The sequence below is a fragment of the Schistocerca cancellata genome, chromosome 1 (genome assembly GCF_023864275.1).
Source record: "Schistocerca cancellata isolate TAMUIC-IGC-003103 chromosome 1, iqSchCanc2.1, whole genome shotgun sequence".
Classification (NCBI taxonomy): Eukaryota; Metazoa; Arthropoda; class Insecta; order Orthoptera; family Acrididae; genus Schistocerca; species Schistocerca cancellata.
The window spans coordinates 96,021,834-96,039,236 of NC_064626.1; the positions used below are offsets into that span (position 1 = coordinate 96,021,834).

At 45.9% G+C, this 17,403-nt stretch overlaps 1 protein-coding gene across 1 annotated transcript in view; it reads right to left on the reverse strand.

Annotated features, from left to right (window-relative positions):
- LOC126188423 (uncharacterized) overlaps window positions 1-17,403 on the reverse strand; it is a 1,114,167-nt gene that overhangs the window by 337,690 nt on the left and 759,074 nt on the right. The window contains exon 6 of the mRNA XM_049930379.1: window positions 4,185-4,285. Within this exon, the coding sequence (XP_049786336.1) occupies window positions 4,185-4,285 (101 nt within the window). The remainder of the gene's footprint in view (window positions 1-4,184; window positions 4,286-17,403) is intronic.

The following is a 17,403-nucleotide window of genomic DNA, read 5'->3' on the forward strand; positions in this document are numbered from 1 at the left end:
GCCAGCCTCCACACGACTAAATTATCTGGAGGTCTTTGATTATGTGTGGTTGCGTAACACGATTCTAACATTTCATAAGTGTATACTATGCTGCGCTCAGAGTCAGAGAACATACGAGGTGGACAAAACAAAAGTGTGCTGACAAATACATAATGTGATCAAAAGTATCGGGACACCTGGCTGAAAATGACTTAACAAAAAAATGGCTCTGAGCACTATGGGACTTAACATCTATGGTCATCAGTCCCCTAGAACTTAGAACTACTTAAACCTAACTAACCTAAGGACAGCACACAACACCCAACCATCACGAGGCAGAGAAAATCCCTGACCCCGCCGGGAATCGAACCCGGGAACCCGGGCGTGGGAAGCGATAACGCTACCGCACGACCACGAGATGCGGGCAAAATGACTTACAAGTTCGTGGCGCCCTCCATCGGTAATGCTGTAATTCAATATGATGTTGGGCACCCTTTTCCTTGATGACAGCTGCCACTCCCGCTGGCATATGTTCAATCAGGTGTTAGAAGGTTTCTTGGGGAATGGCAGCCCATTCTTCAGGAGTGCTGCACTGAGGAGAGGTATCGATGTCGGCCGGTGAGGCCAAGCACGAAGTCGGCGTTGCAAAACATCAAAAAGGTGTTATATCGGTTTTAGGTCAAGACTCTGCGCAAGCCAGTCCATTAAAGGGATATTAATGTCTTGTAACCACTCCGCCACCGGCCGTGCATTATGAACAGGTCCTCGATTGTGTTGAAAGAGGCTATCGCCATCTCCGAATTGCTCTTTAACAGTGGAAAGCAAGAAGGGGCTTAAGACATCAATGTGGGCCTGTGCTGCGATAGTGCCACGCAAAACAACAAAGGGTACAGGCCCCTTTCATGACAAACACGACCACGCCATAACACCACCGCGTCCGAATTTTACTGTTGGCACTACACACGCTGGCAGATGACGTTGACCGGGCATTCGCCATACCCACACCCTGCCATCGGATCACCACATTGTGTACCGTGTTTCGTCACTCTATACAACGTTTTTCCACTGTTCAGTCGCCCAATGTTTACGCTTCTTACACCAAGCGAAGCGTCGTTTGCCATTTACCGGCGTGATGTGTGGCTTATGAGCAGCCGCTCGACCGTGAAATCCAAGTTTTCTCACATCCCGCCTAACTGTCATAGTACTTGCAGTGGATCCTGATGCAAATTTGGAAATCCTGTGTGGTGGTCTGGATAGATGCCTGCCTATTACACATTACAACTCTCTTCAACTGTCGGCGGTCTCTGTCAGTCAACAGACGAGGTCGGCCTGTCCGCTTTTGTGCTGTACGTGCCCCTTCACGTTTCCATCACATCGGAAACAAAGAACTTATGGATGTTTAGGAGTGTGGAAATCTCGCGTACAGACATATCACACAAGTGACACCCAATCTGAAGACCACGTTCGAAGTCCGCGAGTTCCGTGGAGCGCCCCATTTTGCTCTATCACGATGTCTAATGACTATTGAGGTTGCTGATATGGAGTATCTGGGAGTAGGTGGCGGTACAAAGCACCTAGTATGAAAAACGTATGTTTTTGGGGGTGTCCGGATTCTTTTGATCACATAGTGTATATCATGCGCCTAAGGACAGGCAACCCAACTTACATCATCACATCTTGGGCAAATGGTGAAACATGCGTTGCTATCTTTAGGCGCATGACATATTTTCCACTTCAGCTACATTCTGATCTCGCGTTAAAAAATGTCTGGATATGGCGTCGCGTCATATTGTAAAACGATTATCACTAAATAACATCTATTTTTTGGCCACGATTACAGGCTGTCTAATCAGGGGGAACAAATTGTATTCGCGGCTGAAACGTTGGTGTTCTTCGGTGATAGTTTAGAATATAATGCGGCGCCATACTCAGAAAGCTATTTTCTAAGTATAAGGGGCGACCAAAACGTTTCGTTTGGAGGACTTGGCTACAGCTTATGTGCAACGTAGCGCGACTGCGATGGGGATATATAAGCACCAACATGTAGGCCAGGTATTAGTGTGGGATTCATGTCTTTCCGACGTGCGTGCAGTAAATGCGGAAAGGCGAACTGTGGCGACGGTATTACGAAATGCGTCGAAACAGGACCAAAGTGCTGTCATACTTTTCTTGGCTGCCGAAGGACAGACACCGGTAGACATACGTCGGAGAACGAGGAATGTGTATGGGGCAGCGTGCCTGTCAAAAACCGCAGTTATGTAATGGTGCGCCAAGGGGGTGCTGCTGCTTGACGGTAACGCACATCCCCATATCGCATATGTTGTAACGTAAAGTTTGTAATGGTTCTTTATTTGCGAAACCGTAACCTCTCGCCAACCCTATTTTTCGATACCGTAGATTAATGAATATTTTTTCTACGTAATGTCTCATATTTTTCACTCTATTGAAATTTGGTTTCATTTTTATATGCATGTACGTCGATATTTTGAGATGTTGAAATCGATATAATATCTAGTGTGAATATTTTTGATGCTGGTTTATGACTTTTGGCGCGGAAGCGTACAGAGCAATCAAGTTTTTGTGTTAATTTGAACAGTCTTGACTTTGTGTTGGAAATGAAAAGATGAGTCTGAGTTGTGGACAATGAAAAATGTTGTGAGTTTTATTAAGAGCAGTAACGGCTGCGAAATTGTATGATGAAGTAATGTTTTGAACATGCGAAAGTATAAAAAGTTTAATAAATGTGAATTTTTGTGAAAAGTGAGTGTCAAGAATTATTTTCCAGTGACGTTGTTTAAAAAAGTATGAAGCACATTGCAGTGAAAAACATAAATCATGAAATTAATCCTGAAAAATTGTCTTCGTAAGTTCTTCAACTCGGCGTAATTAATATCCGAGTGCTTTTCGCACCAACAGCGATAGTCATGCTACGTAGACAACATTTTTAATTACGAGCCAAAGCCAGAGCGAGATCGTCGTTGGATTGCAAATACAAGATAAGTGATATTATTGTTAATTTTCTTCAGTGACTGTAATCAATTGATGTAGCAATACCTGCCACATTAAAGACCTTTTAGTTGCGGAATAAAAATATCATACTTTGAGTGCGCGACATGATAATTTTTGAACTAATTAACTGTTAGTGGAGGTACTGTTACAAGTTAGACCAATTCAACGGGAGCCCTGATCTCTCCACATGCAATTATCATACCTTTTTCCAGGACTTTCAAGGATCGACCGTTCCTGTCGGAAGAGGATATGTAGAAGGCAGTTACGGAATTCTCCAAACAACAGGACACAGTGTTTTACCAGTATCTTCAACTTGGTGCGTCGATCGCGTGATTGGCTCAATGCTAACGGCGATTTTGCCCCAACGGCATCCCGTTTATGGACTGTAAGGCCACAGAAACGAAATTTTTGATCGCCCCTTATAACTATGGCCTTGTTCATAAGAAGTGATTATAGGTCACTTTGTATTGTATTTTAACCAGGGGCCTAGAAACGACGGAGAGGCTCCGTCCCCGCTGCAGCCGCTGTGGTCCACAACCCCACGACGACGACTACCGCAGACCACATCACCCCTCCTCCGTCCCAAACCGAACCGCTCTTTCAGGATTACTGTGCGGTTCAGCACCCGGTGGACCCCTTCCAGGAACGTCTCACACCAGACGGGTGCAGCCCCTATGTTTGCGTGGGAGAGTAATGGGGGCGTACGCGTACGTGGAGAACATATTTGCGCAGCAATCGCCGACATAGTGTAGCTGAGGCGGAATAGGGGGAACCAGCCTGCATTCGCCGATGCAGATGGAAAACCGCCTAAAAACCATCCACAGACTGGCCGGCTCACCGGACCTCGACACATGTCCGCCGGGCGGATTCGTGCCGGGGACCAGCCGCTCCTTCCCAATCCGGAAAGCCGTGCGTTAGACCGCACGACAAACCGGGCGGGCATAGTTCACTTTACTTGCTGTCACAAAGTTTGCTTTCGGCGGCAGTTTCGAGCATCGACTAAGTGGTCGATTTTGTTTGCCACGTGTTACATGATTCGTGAGAAAGTGGCCTTATTAATAAATGGCAGTGAGAAAAAAAAATTTAGTGTAAAACATGAATCCAAATGCAGCCATTGTTGAAAACTGAAGTGCGAACGAGCTGTGTGGCCAGCGCTGCACAACTTGCGGCAGGCGGGCAGTAAGCGGCGCGCTCACCTGTCGACGACCTTGTGCTCCTGCAGGTGGCGCAGCTCGTTGTTGGGCTCCTGGTCGTCGTCGTCGCCGCCCAGATCCGGCAGGTCGGAGCCTGCAGTCACCTGCAACACCACACACGGCGTCAGCTCTGCCCTCGCTGCACCTCAGTCCGCGGCGCGCGCTTAGTTTAAGGAGCGTCGCGAGGCTCAGATACCAACAAACACTTCAGCTGCCTGGTGAGCCATAACTTTCGTCTCGGACTGCCCTGTCAATAGCTTGAAGTGCTAGAGCCATCGGAAACCACAGCCACTAGCGTAAATACACTACTCGCCATTAAAATTGCTACACCAAGAAGAAATGCAGATCATAAACGGGTATTCATTGGACAAATATACTAGAACTGACATGTGATTATATTTTCACGCTATTTGGGTGCATAGATCCTGAGATATCAGTACCCAGAACAACCACCTCTGGCCGTAATAACGGCCTTGATACACCTGGGCATTGAGTCAGAGATTGGATGGCGTGTACAGGTACAGCTGCCCAGGCAGCTTCAACACGATACCACAGTTCATCAAGAGCAGTGATTGGCGTATTGTGACGAGCCAAGTTGCTCGGCAACCATTGACCAGACAATTTCAATTGGTCAGAGATCTGTTGAATGTGCTGGCCAGGCCAGCAGTCGAACATTTTCTGTATCCAGAAAGGCCTGTACAGGACCTGCAACATGCGGTCGTCCATTATCCTGCTGAAATGTAGGGTTTCGCAGGGATCGAATGAAGGGTAGAGCCATGGGTCGTAATACATCTGAAATGTAACGTCCACTGTTCAAAGTGCCGTCAATGCGAACAAGAGGTGACCGAGACGTGTAACCAATGGCACCCCATACCATCACGCTGGGTGATACTCCAGTATGGCGATGACAAATACACGCTTCCAATGCGCGTTCACCGCGACGTCGCCAAACACGGATGCAACCATCATGATGATGTAAACAGAACCTGGACTCATCCGAAAAAATGACGTTTTGCCTTTCGTGCACCCAGGTTCGTCGTTGAGTACACCATAGAAGGCGCTCCTGTCTGTGACGCAGCGTCAAGGGTAACTGGAGCCATGGTCTCCGAGCTGATAATCCACGCTACTGCAAACGTCGTCGAACTGTTCGTGAAGATGGTTGTTGTCCCCATACGTTGACTCAGGTGTGGAGACGTGGCTGCACGATCCGTTACAGCCATGCGGATAAGATACCTGTCATCTCGACTGCTAGTGATACGAGGCCGTTGGGATCCAGCACGGCGTTCCGTATTACCGTCCTGAACCCACCGATTCTATATTCTGCTAACAGTCATTGGACTCGACCAACGCGAGCAGCAATGTCGCGATACGATAAACCGCAATCGCGATAGGTTACAATTGGAACTTTATCAAAGTCGGAAACGTGATGGTACGCATTTATCCTCCTTATACGAGGCATCACAACAACCTTTCACCAGGCAACGCCGGTCAACTGCTGTTTGTGTATGAGAAATCGGTTGGAAACCTTCCTCATGTCAGCAAGTTGTAGGTGTCGCCACCGGCACCAACCTTGAGTGAATGATCCGAAAAGCTAATAATTTGCATATCACAGCATCTTCTACCTGTCGGTTAAATTTCACGTCTGTAGCACGTCAACTTCGTGGTGTAGCAATTTTAATGGCCAGTAGTGTAGGATACAGCAGACGGAGCGCATGCCCAGGGCGAAGTTTCCGAGGGGTGCGGTTAAGTGAGATGGAAAACAATGACGAAGTACAGAAGAAAAGGGAGAGAGGCAGCGCTTAGTAAGAGGAGAAGAGGAAGAGGTGAAAGAATTGGGCAGCAATAGAATGGAAAGGTAAAGGGCCCTAATATCGTTCCAGCTCCTAATTTCGTCCTACATATACATCTACATCTACGTCATTACTCTGCTATTGACGATAAAGTGCCTGGCAGAGGGTACGATGAACCACCTTCAAGCTGTCTCACTACCGTTCCACTCTCGAATGGCACGCGGGAAAAACGAGCACTTAAATTTTCCTGTGGGAGCCCTGATTTCTCTTATTTTATCGTGATGATCGTTTCTCCCTGTGTAGGTTGGTGTCAACAGAACGTTTTCGCAATCGGAGGAGGAAACTGGTTATTGAAATTTCATGAGATGATCCCGTCGCAACGAAAAACGCCTTTGTTTTAATGATTGCCACTCCAATTCACGTATCATGTCTGTGAACTATCTCCCCTGTTTCGCGATAATACAAAACGAGCTGCCATTCTTTGTACTTTTTCGATGTCATCCGTCAGTCCCAACTGAAGCGGGCCTCACACCGCACAGCAGTACTCCAGAATAGGGCGGACAAGCGTGATGTAAGCAGTCTCTTTAGTAGACCTGTTGCACCTTCTCAGTGTTCTGCCAATGAATCGCAGTCTTTGGTTTGCTCTACGCACAATATTATCTATATGACCGTTCCAATTCTTGTATTCTTCATCCAGACAGACATACGAATTCGTATCTGACAGGTGTTTCTAAGGCTGCTGAACACAGATTGAAGACATTGTTCACTCGTGGCCTCCAGTGATTTATAATAGTGAAACTGTTCGGCAATGTCAGAATGGAAAAATACATTTAAAAGAATTTTACTTTTGAGAATTTTTATGACTGACGAAATTAAGAACTTTTTTTGTATTTCTGTTTCTGTAGTGTTGTTTATGTGAAATACTGGTTTTAGTCTGTTGTATCAGTTTAACAGTAATTTGCCTACAAACTCCGCCCGAACAGGCCATGAAGGCCCAACGGTACCAACCGGCCGCCGTGTCATCCTCACCTCACAGGCGTCAGCGGATGCGGATATGGAGGGGCATGTGGTCAGCATACCGCTCTCCAGGCCGTACGTCAGTTTACGAGACCGGAGCCACTACTGTTCAATCAAGTAGCTCCTCAGTTTGCCTCACAAGGGCTGAGTGCATCCCGCTTGCCAATAGCGCTCGGCAGACCGGATAGTCACCCATCCAAGTGCTAGCCCAGCCCGACGGCGCTTAACTTCGGTGATCTGACTAGAACCGGTGTTACCATTGCGGCAAGCCCGTTGGCCAATTTGCCTACAAGTGTAGAATAAATTAAGGTACACATATACCAATTTGTGGCTTCTTCCATAACCTTTCAGAACTGATAAAAAGTTGACGAAGTTGGGCTCCCTACCTTATAAGTGTGAGCTGTGTCGAACAGCAGTTACACTAAATGCACCTCTACTGGATACAAAACACTTTTGTGTCGCTTTCGGGTACTTGATGAAACCACTGACAGCCAGTGAAACGAGGTCGTGAAGTGTATGTTTTAATTTTGCTGTACAAGTTTATACTGATTTGTATGTGTGTTTCCAACGTTTTGATTTTGTTCCGTGCAAAAAAAAAAAAAAAAGAAAAATAATTGAAATGGGCACCAGGTGGCTATAATTAAAGAGAATTTACTCACACAGGTCCAGTGTGGGCTGCAGTTATGGTATGGCAGCGAAACTTGGTAGATATTCTAATGTGTTCATGCGAACCCTATCTGCGCTAGAAAAACGTTAGTTCCGATTTATGCCACCAGGTGCAAATCTGACACAGTGGATGCAAGGAAGCCGGCTGATGTGGCCGCGTGGATCTAGGCGCTTCAGTCTGGAACCGCACGACCGCTACGGTCGCAGGTTCGAATCCTGCCTCCGGCATGGGTGTGTGTGACGTCCTTAGGTTAGTTAGGCTTAAGTAGTTCTACGTTCTAGGGGACTGATGAGCTCAGATGTTAAGTCCCATGGTGCTCAGAGCCATTTGAACCATTTGAGCCGGCCGGAGTGGCCGTGCGGTTCTAGGCGCTACAGTCTGGAACCGAGCGACTGCTACGGTCGCAGGTTAGAATCCTGCCTCGGGCATGGATATGTGTGATGTCCTTAGGTTAGTTAGTTTAATTAGTTCTAAGTTCTAGGCGACTGATGACCTCAGAAGTTAAGTCGCATAGTGCTCAGAGGCATTTGAACCATTTGAATGCAACGAAGACATTTAGAAATCTTTCCATATGTAATTGTTTAGGGACAGGATATAGACAGAATATGCGAAACAAATGAAAAAGGCATGATGTTGATTTTAATATTAATTGCCGCTTGCACAATTTGTTCAATATGAGCACCTTGACACGTCGACGAGATGTTGTACAGTGCCAGATTTGCACCTGATGACCAAAATTGGAACTAACTTTTTTCGAGTGTAAATCGGATCTGCGTTAAGGCATTAACATTAGCCCACACTGTCCGCCCCGATAGCTGAATGGTCAGCGTAACAGACGGCCGTGCTAAGGGGCCCGGGTTTGATTCCCGGCTGGGTAGAGGATATTCTCCGCGCTCAGGGATTGGGTGTTGTGTTGTCTTGATCATTTCATCCCCATCCGGTGCGCAGGTCGCCCAATGTGGCGTCGAATTTCCTAGAAGAAAGAACACAACATGTCATTCTTAACGGTTCAAAATCTGCAGATGTAGAGGTAATTTCGGGAGTACCGCAAGGAAGCGTGATAGGACCTTTATTGTTTACAATATACATAAATGACTTAGTTGACAACATCGGTAGCTCCGTGAGGCTATTTGCAGATGACACGGTTGTCTACAAGAAAGTAGCAACATCAGAAGACTCGTACGTACTCCAGGAAGACCTGCAGAGGATTAATGCATGGTGCGACAGCTGGCAGCTTTCCCTAAACGTAGATAAATGTAATATAATGCGCATACATAGGGGCAGAAATCCATTCCAGTACGATTATGCCATAGGTGGTAAATCATTGGAAGCGGTAACGACCGTAAAATACTTAGGAGTTACTATCCGGAGCGATCTGAAGTGGAATGATCACATAAAACAAATAGTGGGAAAAGCAGGCGCCAGATTGAGATTCATAGGAAGAATTCTAAGAAAATGTGACTCATCGACGAAAGAAGTAGCTTACAAAACGCTTGTTCGTCCGATTCTTGAGTATTGCTCATCAGTATGGGACCCTTACCAGGTTGGATTAATAGAAGAGATAGACATGATCCAGCGAAAAGCAGCGCGATTCGTCATGGGGACATTTAGTCAGCGCGAGAGCGTTACGGAGATGCTGAACAAGCTCCAGTGGCGGACACTTCAAGAAAGGCGTTACGCAATACGGAGAGGTTTACTATCGAAATTACGAGAGAGCACATTCCGGGAAGAGATGGGCAACATATTACTACCGCCCACATATATCTCGCGTAATGATCACAACGAAAAGATCCGAGAAATTAGAGCAAATACGGAGACTTACAAGCAGTCGTTCTTCCCACGCACAATTCGTGAATGGAACAGGGAAGGGGGGATCAGATAGTGGTACAATAAGTACCCTCCGCCACACACCGTAAGGTGGCTCGCGGAGTATAGATGTAGATGTAGATGTAGAATGTAATAAGACCTGCACCAAGGCGGCCGGACCTGCCTCGTAAGGGGCCTCCCGGCTAATGACGGCAAATGCTTATTTCCATTAGGCCACAATGGACGTCCGTGAGTAGCTGCACTTTAATTGAAACCACATGGTATCTTTCAAATTCATTTCTAAACAATGTCGACCTCAGTGAACATAAAACAATGTTGATAGTTAGTGCTAGATGGAAGGAAGGAGTGGGGGAAGAATGGTGCTGCAAAGTGGAAGTTTACCCTACATGCCAGTTACCTGGGGCCAATGAGGTATAAGGGCCCTGCAACGAACTTGTGACGTCACACTAGTCAGCTTGTCCGCCACACTTCGCAAACGCTCGGCTCCATGCAGCGCCAACAGGAAATCAGTATGTAACTGAAATATTACTGCGGGTAGAATGAAATTTTCACTCTACAGCGGAGTGTGCGCTGATATGAAACTTCATGGCGGATTAAAACTGTGTGCCGGACCGAGACTCGAAGTCGTGACCTTTGCCTTTCGCGGGCAAGTGTTCTACCAACTAAGCTACCCAAGCACGACTCACGCCCCGTCCTCACAGCTTTAATTCCGCCAGCACCTCGTCTCCTATCCTCCAAACTTCACAGAAGCTCTCCTGCGAACCTTTCTGTGAGGACTGGGGCGTGAGTCGTGCTTGGGTAGCTCAGTTGGTAGAGCACTTGCCCGCGAAAGGCAAAGGTCCCGAGTTCGAGGCTCGGTCCGGCACACAGTTTTAATCTGCCAGGAAGTTTAATTGCTGCGGTTGCCGAATTCTATGTGCTGGGGCATAGTTGACTTTAAATCACTTTCATTACGCTGAAGGCATTTCTATTATTATTCTCTTGTTTCAACCGTGCTTTGAAGAACTATACTAGACTGCTCATGAAATATTTTTCGGACCAGTTTTATTTTGACTACACTGCAGTAACAGCAAACAATACTTTCTGAACTAAAGGACATACAGTGATAAGCCCAAACATTATGAAAATTTCCCAGCACGGCGTGGGATGTCGCCTGGTAGCGTTGCAGGCACGTGACGCCGTAACAAAAGTGTGTAAGCGGAGCAGACACGGACGAAAGATGACCCTGGCGAAGATATGGGCTGCAAATTGGGAAATCCACTGAGATAAGCAACTTTGTGAACGGGCAGATTATTATTATGCAGAGCCTGTCAACGAGTATCTCGGAAACAGCGAAGCTGGTCGAATTTTTATGTGCAACTGTCGTGAGAATCTACGGAGAATGGGAACAGGACAGTGGAAATATCACTAGGTGCTAAATGGTTGGACATCCACGACTCTTCACACGAACGTGGTATCCAGAGGCTTGTCTGCTCTGTAAAGTAGAATAGACGGTGATCTGAAGCATCTTTGCCAAAAGAGCACAATTATAGTGCACGCACAAGTGTTTCGGAACACACCGTTCATCTACATTGTTGAACGTTGAGCGCCGCAGCAGACCGCCCCTACATGTGCACATGTTAACACAACGACATTGTTACGATTGCAGCAGACAGGGGGCCATCGGGATTCCACTGTCGGTCAATGGAAACGTGTCGACTCTACGGGTAAATCACATTTTTGCTACATTAGGTCTCTGGTCGTCTCCGCAAACGCCGTCATCGAGATGAGCGGCGGCTGATAAAGTGCAGCGCGCCACGGACACAGGCTGGTGGCACTAGTGCTATGCTATGGGAAGACATTCTCCTGCGCTTGTATAGATCTTATGATAGTAGTCGAAGACACGCTGACAGCTGCGAATCACCTGCATCTCTTCGTACTTGATGTCTTTCCCGACGGCGAAGTTATCAAACTGGTTCAAATGGCTCTGAGTACTATGGGACTTACCATGAAGTCGTCAGTCCCCTAGAACTTAGAACTACTTAAACCTAACTAACCTAAGGACATCACACACATCCATGCCAAGGCAGAATTCGAACGTGCGACCGTAGCGGTCGCACGGTTCCAGACTGAAGAGCCTAGAACCGCTCGGCCACAGCGGCCGGCAGACAGGTGTCCGGATACTTTCGATCTAGTTGTGTAGAATGTTATAAACGTGTAATGTCGTTAGGTAACTACCTTAAAACTCAAAGTGGTATAGCCCACATCTCGTCGTCGTGCGGTAGCGTTCTCGCTTCCCACGCCGGGGTTCCCGGGTTCGATTCCCGGCGGGGTCAGGGATTTTCTCTGCCTCGTGATGGCTGGGTGTTGTGTGCTGTCCTTAGGTTAGTTAGGTTTAAGTAGTTCTAAGTTCTAGGGGACTGATGACCATAGATGTTAAGTCCCATAGTGCTCAGAGCCATTTGAACCATTTGAACCATCAAAGTGGTATATGTCACGTGTATATTATTAAACGCTCATGTTAAAACAAAGATAAAAAAGAAACCAGAACACCTTGAAAGACTAGGGATAGGACGTTCATATTCACACGACATGTACACTAGTATGTTCTGCAGAAATAATTTGCATTTGAACCATGTTGGCCCGCGGGTTCAATGTCGATGCCTCGCAGATGAATGCGCGAACCATACCGTCAAATTAGTGAGTCTGAAAGTGGGCGCATTATTGGCATGAGAGAATGTGATGCGTCCATCCGGGAAAATGCTGCTCGTGTGGGACGAAGTGATTCGGCAGTGCAACGGGTGTGTGCATAATGGTTCACGGAAGGTCAAAAAACACGACGAGATGGGTCATGTCGCACCACCCAGACCACCCCGCGATAAGATTGACACCTCATTCGAATGGCATAGCGGGACAGACCTACGTCCTCGTCGGCTTTGGCGCAACAGTGGAACACATCGTACGCTATCAGGAGTGACAGACCGTCGGCATGTGTTACATGCGCGTCGTTTACCTGTCCGCCTACCTTTGACAAATGCGCAGAAACGTGCCGGACGGCAGTGGTGTATGGAACGACATCACTGTGGACAGTAATGGCATCAGATAGCGTTTCCGGTTGAATCCAGATTCAGTTTCTTTGAAAATGATGGGCCAACTAGGCCGGGGGGGGGGAGGGGGAGGGGCCGCATCATAGTGTCCGCATCCACACACGAAATACAGCATCAACCCAAGCAGTACCCCAGCCCCCATTTTTCGTCAAGTCAATGCACCACAACATGTTGCTGCATTAACATGTGCCTTGTTGGTATCACAGGACGTAAGCCTTTTGCCCTGGCCCGCCAGATCTCCAGACTTTTTTTTTTTGGACATCAGTCTACTGACTGGTTTGATGCGGCCCGCCACGAATTCCTTTCCTGTGCTAACCTCTTCATCTCAGAGTACCACTTGCAACCTACGTCCTCAATTATTTGCTTGACGTATTCCAATCTCTATCTTCCTCTACAGTTTTTGCCCTCTACAGCTCCCTCTAGTACCATGCAAGTCATTCCCTCATGTCTTAGCAGATGTCCTATCATCCTGTCCCTTCTTATCAGTGTTTTCCACATATTCCTTTCCTCTCCGATTCTGCGTAGAACCTCCTCATTCCTTACCTTATCAGTCCACCTAATTTTCATCATACGTCTATAGCTCTACATCTCAAATGCTTTGATTCTCTTCTGTTCCGGTTTTCCCACAGTCATGTTTCACTACCATACAATGCTGTACTCCAGACGTACATCCTCAGAAATTTCTTCCTCAAATTAAGGCCGGTATTTGATATTAGCAGACTACTCTTGGCCAGAAATGCTTTTTTCCCATAGCGAGTCTGCTTTTGATGTCCTCCTTGCTCCGTCCGTCATTGGTTATTTAACTGCCTAGGTAGCAGAATTCCTTAACTTCATTGACTTCGTGGCCATCAATCCTGATGTTAAGTTTCTCGCTGTTCTCATTTCTACTACTTCTCATTACCTTCGTCTTTCTCCGACTTACTCTCAAACCATACTGTGTACTCATTAGACTGTTCATTCCGTTCAGCAGATCATTTAATTCTTCTTCACTTTCACTCAGGATAGCAATGTCATCAGCGAATCGTATCATTGATATCCTTTCAGCTTGTATTTTAATTCCACTCCTGAATCTTTCTTTTATTTCCATCATTGCTTCCTCGATGTACAGACTGAAGAGTAGGGGCGAAAGACTACAGCCTTGTCTTACACCCTTCTTAATACGAGCACTTCGTTCTTGATCGTCCACTCTTATTATTCCCTCTTAGTTGTTGTACATATTGTATATGACCCGTCTCTCCCTGTAGCTTACGCCTACTTTGTTCAGAATCTCGAACAGCTTGTACCATTTTATATTGTCGAACGCTTTTTCCAGGTCGACAAATCCTATGAAAGTGTCTTGATTTTTCTTTAGCCTGGCTTCCATTATTAGCCGTAACGTCAGAATTGCCTCTCTCGTCCCTTTACTTTTCCTAAAGCCAAACTGATCGTCACCTAGCGCATTCTCAATTTTCTTTTCCATTCTTCTGTATATTATTCTTGTAAGCAGCTTCGATGCATGACCTGTTAAGCTGATTGTGCGATAATTGCCGACCGGTGTGGCCAAGCGGTTAAAGGCGCTACAGTCTGGAACCGCGTGGCCTCTACGGTCGCAGGTTCGAATCCTGCCTCGGGCATGGATGTGTGTGATGTCCTTAGGTTAGTTAGGTTTAAGTAGTTCTAAGTTCTAGGGGACTGATGACCTTAGAAGTTAAGTCCCATAGTGCTCAGAGTAATTTGCGATAATTCTCGCACTTGTCAGCTCTTGCCGTCTTCAGAATTGTGTGGATGATGCTTTTCCGAAAGTCAGATGGTATATCGCCAGACTCATGTATTCTACAAACCAACGTGAATAGTCGTTTTGTTGCTACTTCCCCCAATGATTTTAGAAATTCTGATGGAATGTTATCTATCCCTTCTGCCTTATTTGATCGTAAGTCCTCCAAAGCTCTTTTAAATTCCAATACTGGATCCCCTGTCTCTTCTAAATCGACTCCTGTTTCTTCTTCTATCACATCAGACAAATCTTCACCCTCATAGAGGTTTTCAATGTTTTCTTTCCACCTATCTGCTCTCTCCTCTGCATTTAACAGTGGAATTCCCGTTGCACTCTTAATGTTACCACCGTTGCTTTTAATGTCACCAAAGGTTGTTTTGACTTTCCTGTATGCTGAGTCTGTCCTTCCGACAATCATATCTTTTTCGATGTCTTCACATTTTTGTCATTTGTACTTCCTCCTTTCATCAATCAACTGTAGTATTTCTTCTAATACCCATGGTTTCTTCGCAGCTACCTTCTTTGTACCCATGTTTTCCTTCCCAAATTCTGTGATGGCCCTTTTTAGAGATGTCCATTTCTCTCAACTGTACTGCCTACTGCGCTATTCCTTATTGCTGTATCTATATCGTTAGAGAACTTCAAACGTATCTCGTCATTCGTTAGTACTTCCGTATCCCACTTCTTTGCGTATTGATTCTTCCTGACTAATGTCTTGAACTTCAGCCTACTCTTCATCACTACTATATTGTGATCTGAGTCTTTATCTGCTCCTGGGTACGCCTTACAATCCAGTATCTGATTACGGAATCTCTGTCTGACCATGATGTAATCTAACTGAAATCTTCCCGTATCTCCCGACCTTTTCCAAGTATACCTCCTCCTCTTGTGATTCTTGAACAGGGTATTCGCTATTACTAGCTGAAACTTGTTACAGAACTCAATTAGTCTTTCTCCTCTTTCATTCCTTATTCCATGCCCATATTCTCCTGTAACCTTTTCTTCTACTCCTTCCCCTACAACTGCATTCCAGTCGCCCATGACTATTAGATTTTCGTCCCCCTTTACATACTGCATTACCCTTTCAATATCCTCATACACTTTCTCTATCTGTTCATCTTCAGCTTGCGACGTCGGCATGTATACCTGAACTATCGTTGTCGGTGTTGGTCTGCTGTCGATTCTGATTAGAACAACCCGGTCACTGAACTGTTCACAGTAACACACCCTACCTTCCTATTCATAACGAATCCTACACCTGTTATACCATTTTCTGCTGCTGTTGATATTAGCCGATACTCATCTGACCAGAAATCCTTGTCTTCCTTCCACTTCACTTCACTTCACTGACACTGACTTGTACCCAATTGAAAAAATGTGGGATAGTCAAACGACGGTTGCAGCGCTGTGACCCAATGCCAACCACCATAGATTAACTTTGGAACCAGGTAATGCAGTATACCGCAGGACGCCATTCGCGCCTTATATGCATCGATGCCATCACGCATGGAACAAGTTATCAGGGTCCATGGCGGAACCAGTGCCTGTTAGGCAACAGGAGACATGCTGAGCCGAGGTGACCGAAACGCTAAACATTTCATGAACGACCTGTCTCTGGTCGTTCAAGATGTTCTGTTTTTTTCTGAACATAAGTTTATGTGATTATTGCCATGTAGCTAACGGGGCATATACACACAAGGATAATATACATCACTACTGTCGTAGTCCATATCAAAATAGTTTACTGCTCACGCGCAATCACGAACTGCCTCGCCTCGCAAATCATCTAGTTCCCGGACTCAACTGCCTGGGGGGAGGGATGGGGGGGGGGGGAGGGGGAGGGAGGGAAGGAATGTCCAGTTCATTTAGGTGGCCGACGAAGATGTGTCATTAAATCGCAGTTCAGCTGTGGTTGGGACACAGAACTACAATTGTGGCGGACAGCTGTTGAGAATACCTTATGGCTATCCAGAATTAGGTTTTCAGTAGTTTTTCTCGTATCGTTTAAAGTGGTTCCTTTGCAACATTAAAGCCGTTTTCTTTCCGAACTGTTCAGAACTCGGAGTGCATGTTAATCTTCCACCTACTTAGCGTCTTTCCTGCCAGGTGTTGGCAACATTTGATATGAGACGTTTGTTACGTAATTCTATGTGCTCTTTTGGTCTTCCAATTTTCCTTTCAAGATGTATCGGTGGCTTCCCTTTTAAATGTAGAATGCTCTCCGAGGCTACACTGCCTGAATGTCGTCGAAAACCAGTTAGTTCTCTTCCTTCAGTCGAGTCAACTTTATCTTTCTAAGGTTCCCAAATGCGTTCTAAATGTTTCTTTAATTAATGACATAATGTGGAGAAATCACAGATACGTTTCAGCTATGCAGCAGCCAACATTAATTCTTGTATAACGGTGAGCTACTTCGTGGGTGGTGAATCCACTAGGTCAAATTTCTTCGTCGCCTGATGGAATGGAGTTTACATTTCTAGACGAGATAATTGTCATGGTTACGACTGTAATAATATAATTGTTCCTATTTATGTTACCTAGTCCGCAGCTCGTGGTCGTGCGGTAGCGTTCTCGCTTCCCGCGCCCGGGTTCCCGGGTTCGATTTTCTCTGCATCGTGATGACTGGGTGTTGTGTGCTGTCCTTAGGTTAGTTAGGTTTAAGTAGTTCTACGTTCTGGGGGAATGATGACCATAGATATTAAGTCCCATAGTGCTCAGAGCCATTTTATGTTACCTAGTTTGTAAGTGAATCCGTAATACATGTTTTCGGTAGGTTAACTTCTAATGAAGTTTAACAAATTGTTGTGACAACTGTTTAGTTTGTATTCGGAGTGTATAAAAAATCTGTAAATTCTACAAACGATGCCTTGCAAATTACACTAGGCTATGAAAGTTGAGACGCACTCCATTTTGACTTGTGTTACTGTTTATACAGTGTGTCCATAATACGAGTTCCAGTTTCAAATCGCTTTAGAAACACTGCTCAGAATAACGTCAAATATGAGCAGCATACTACTGACGCAGAGAGAAAAGTGATGGAACAAAAAAATTAACAAACATTTTACTAATAACATCACAACGC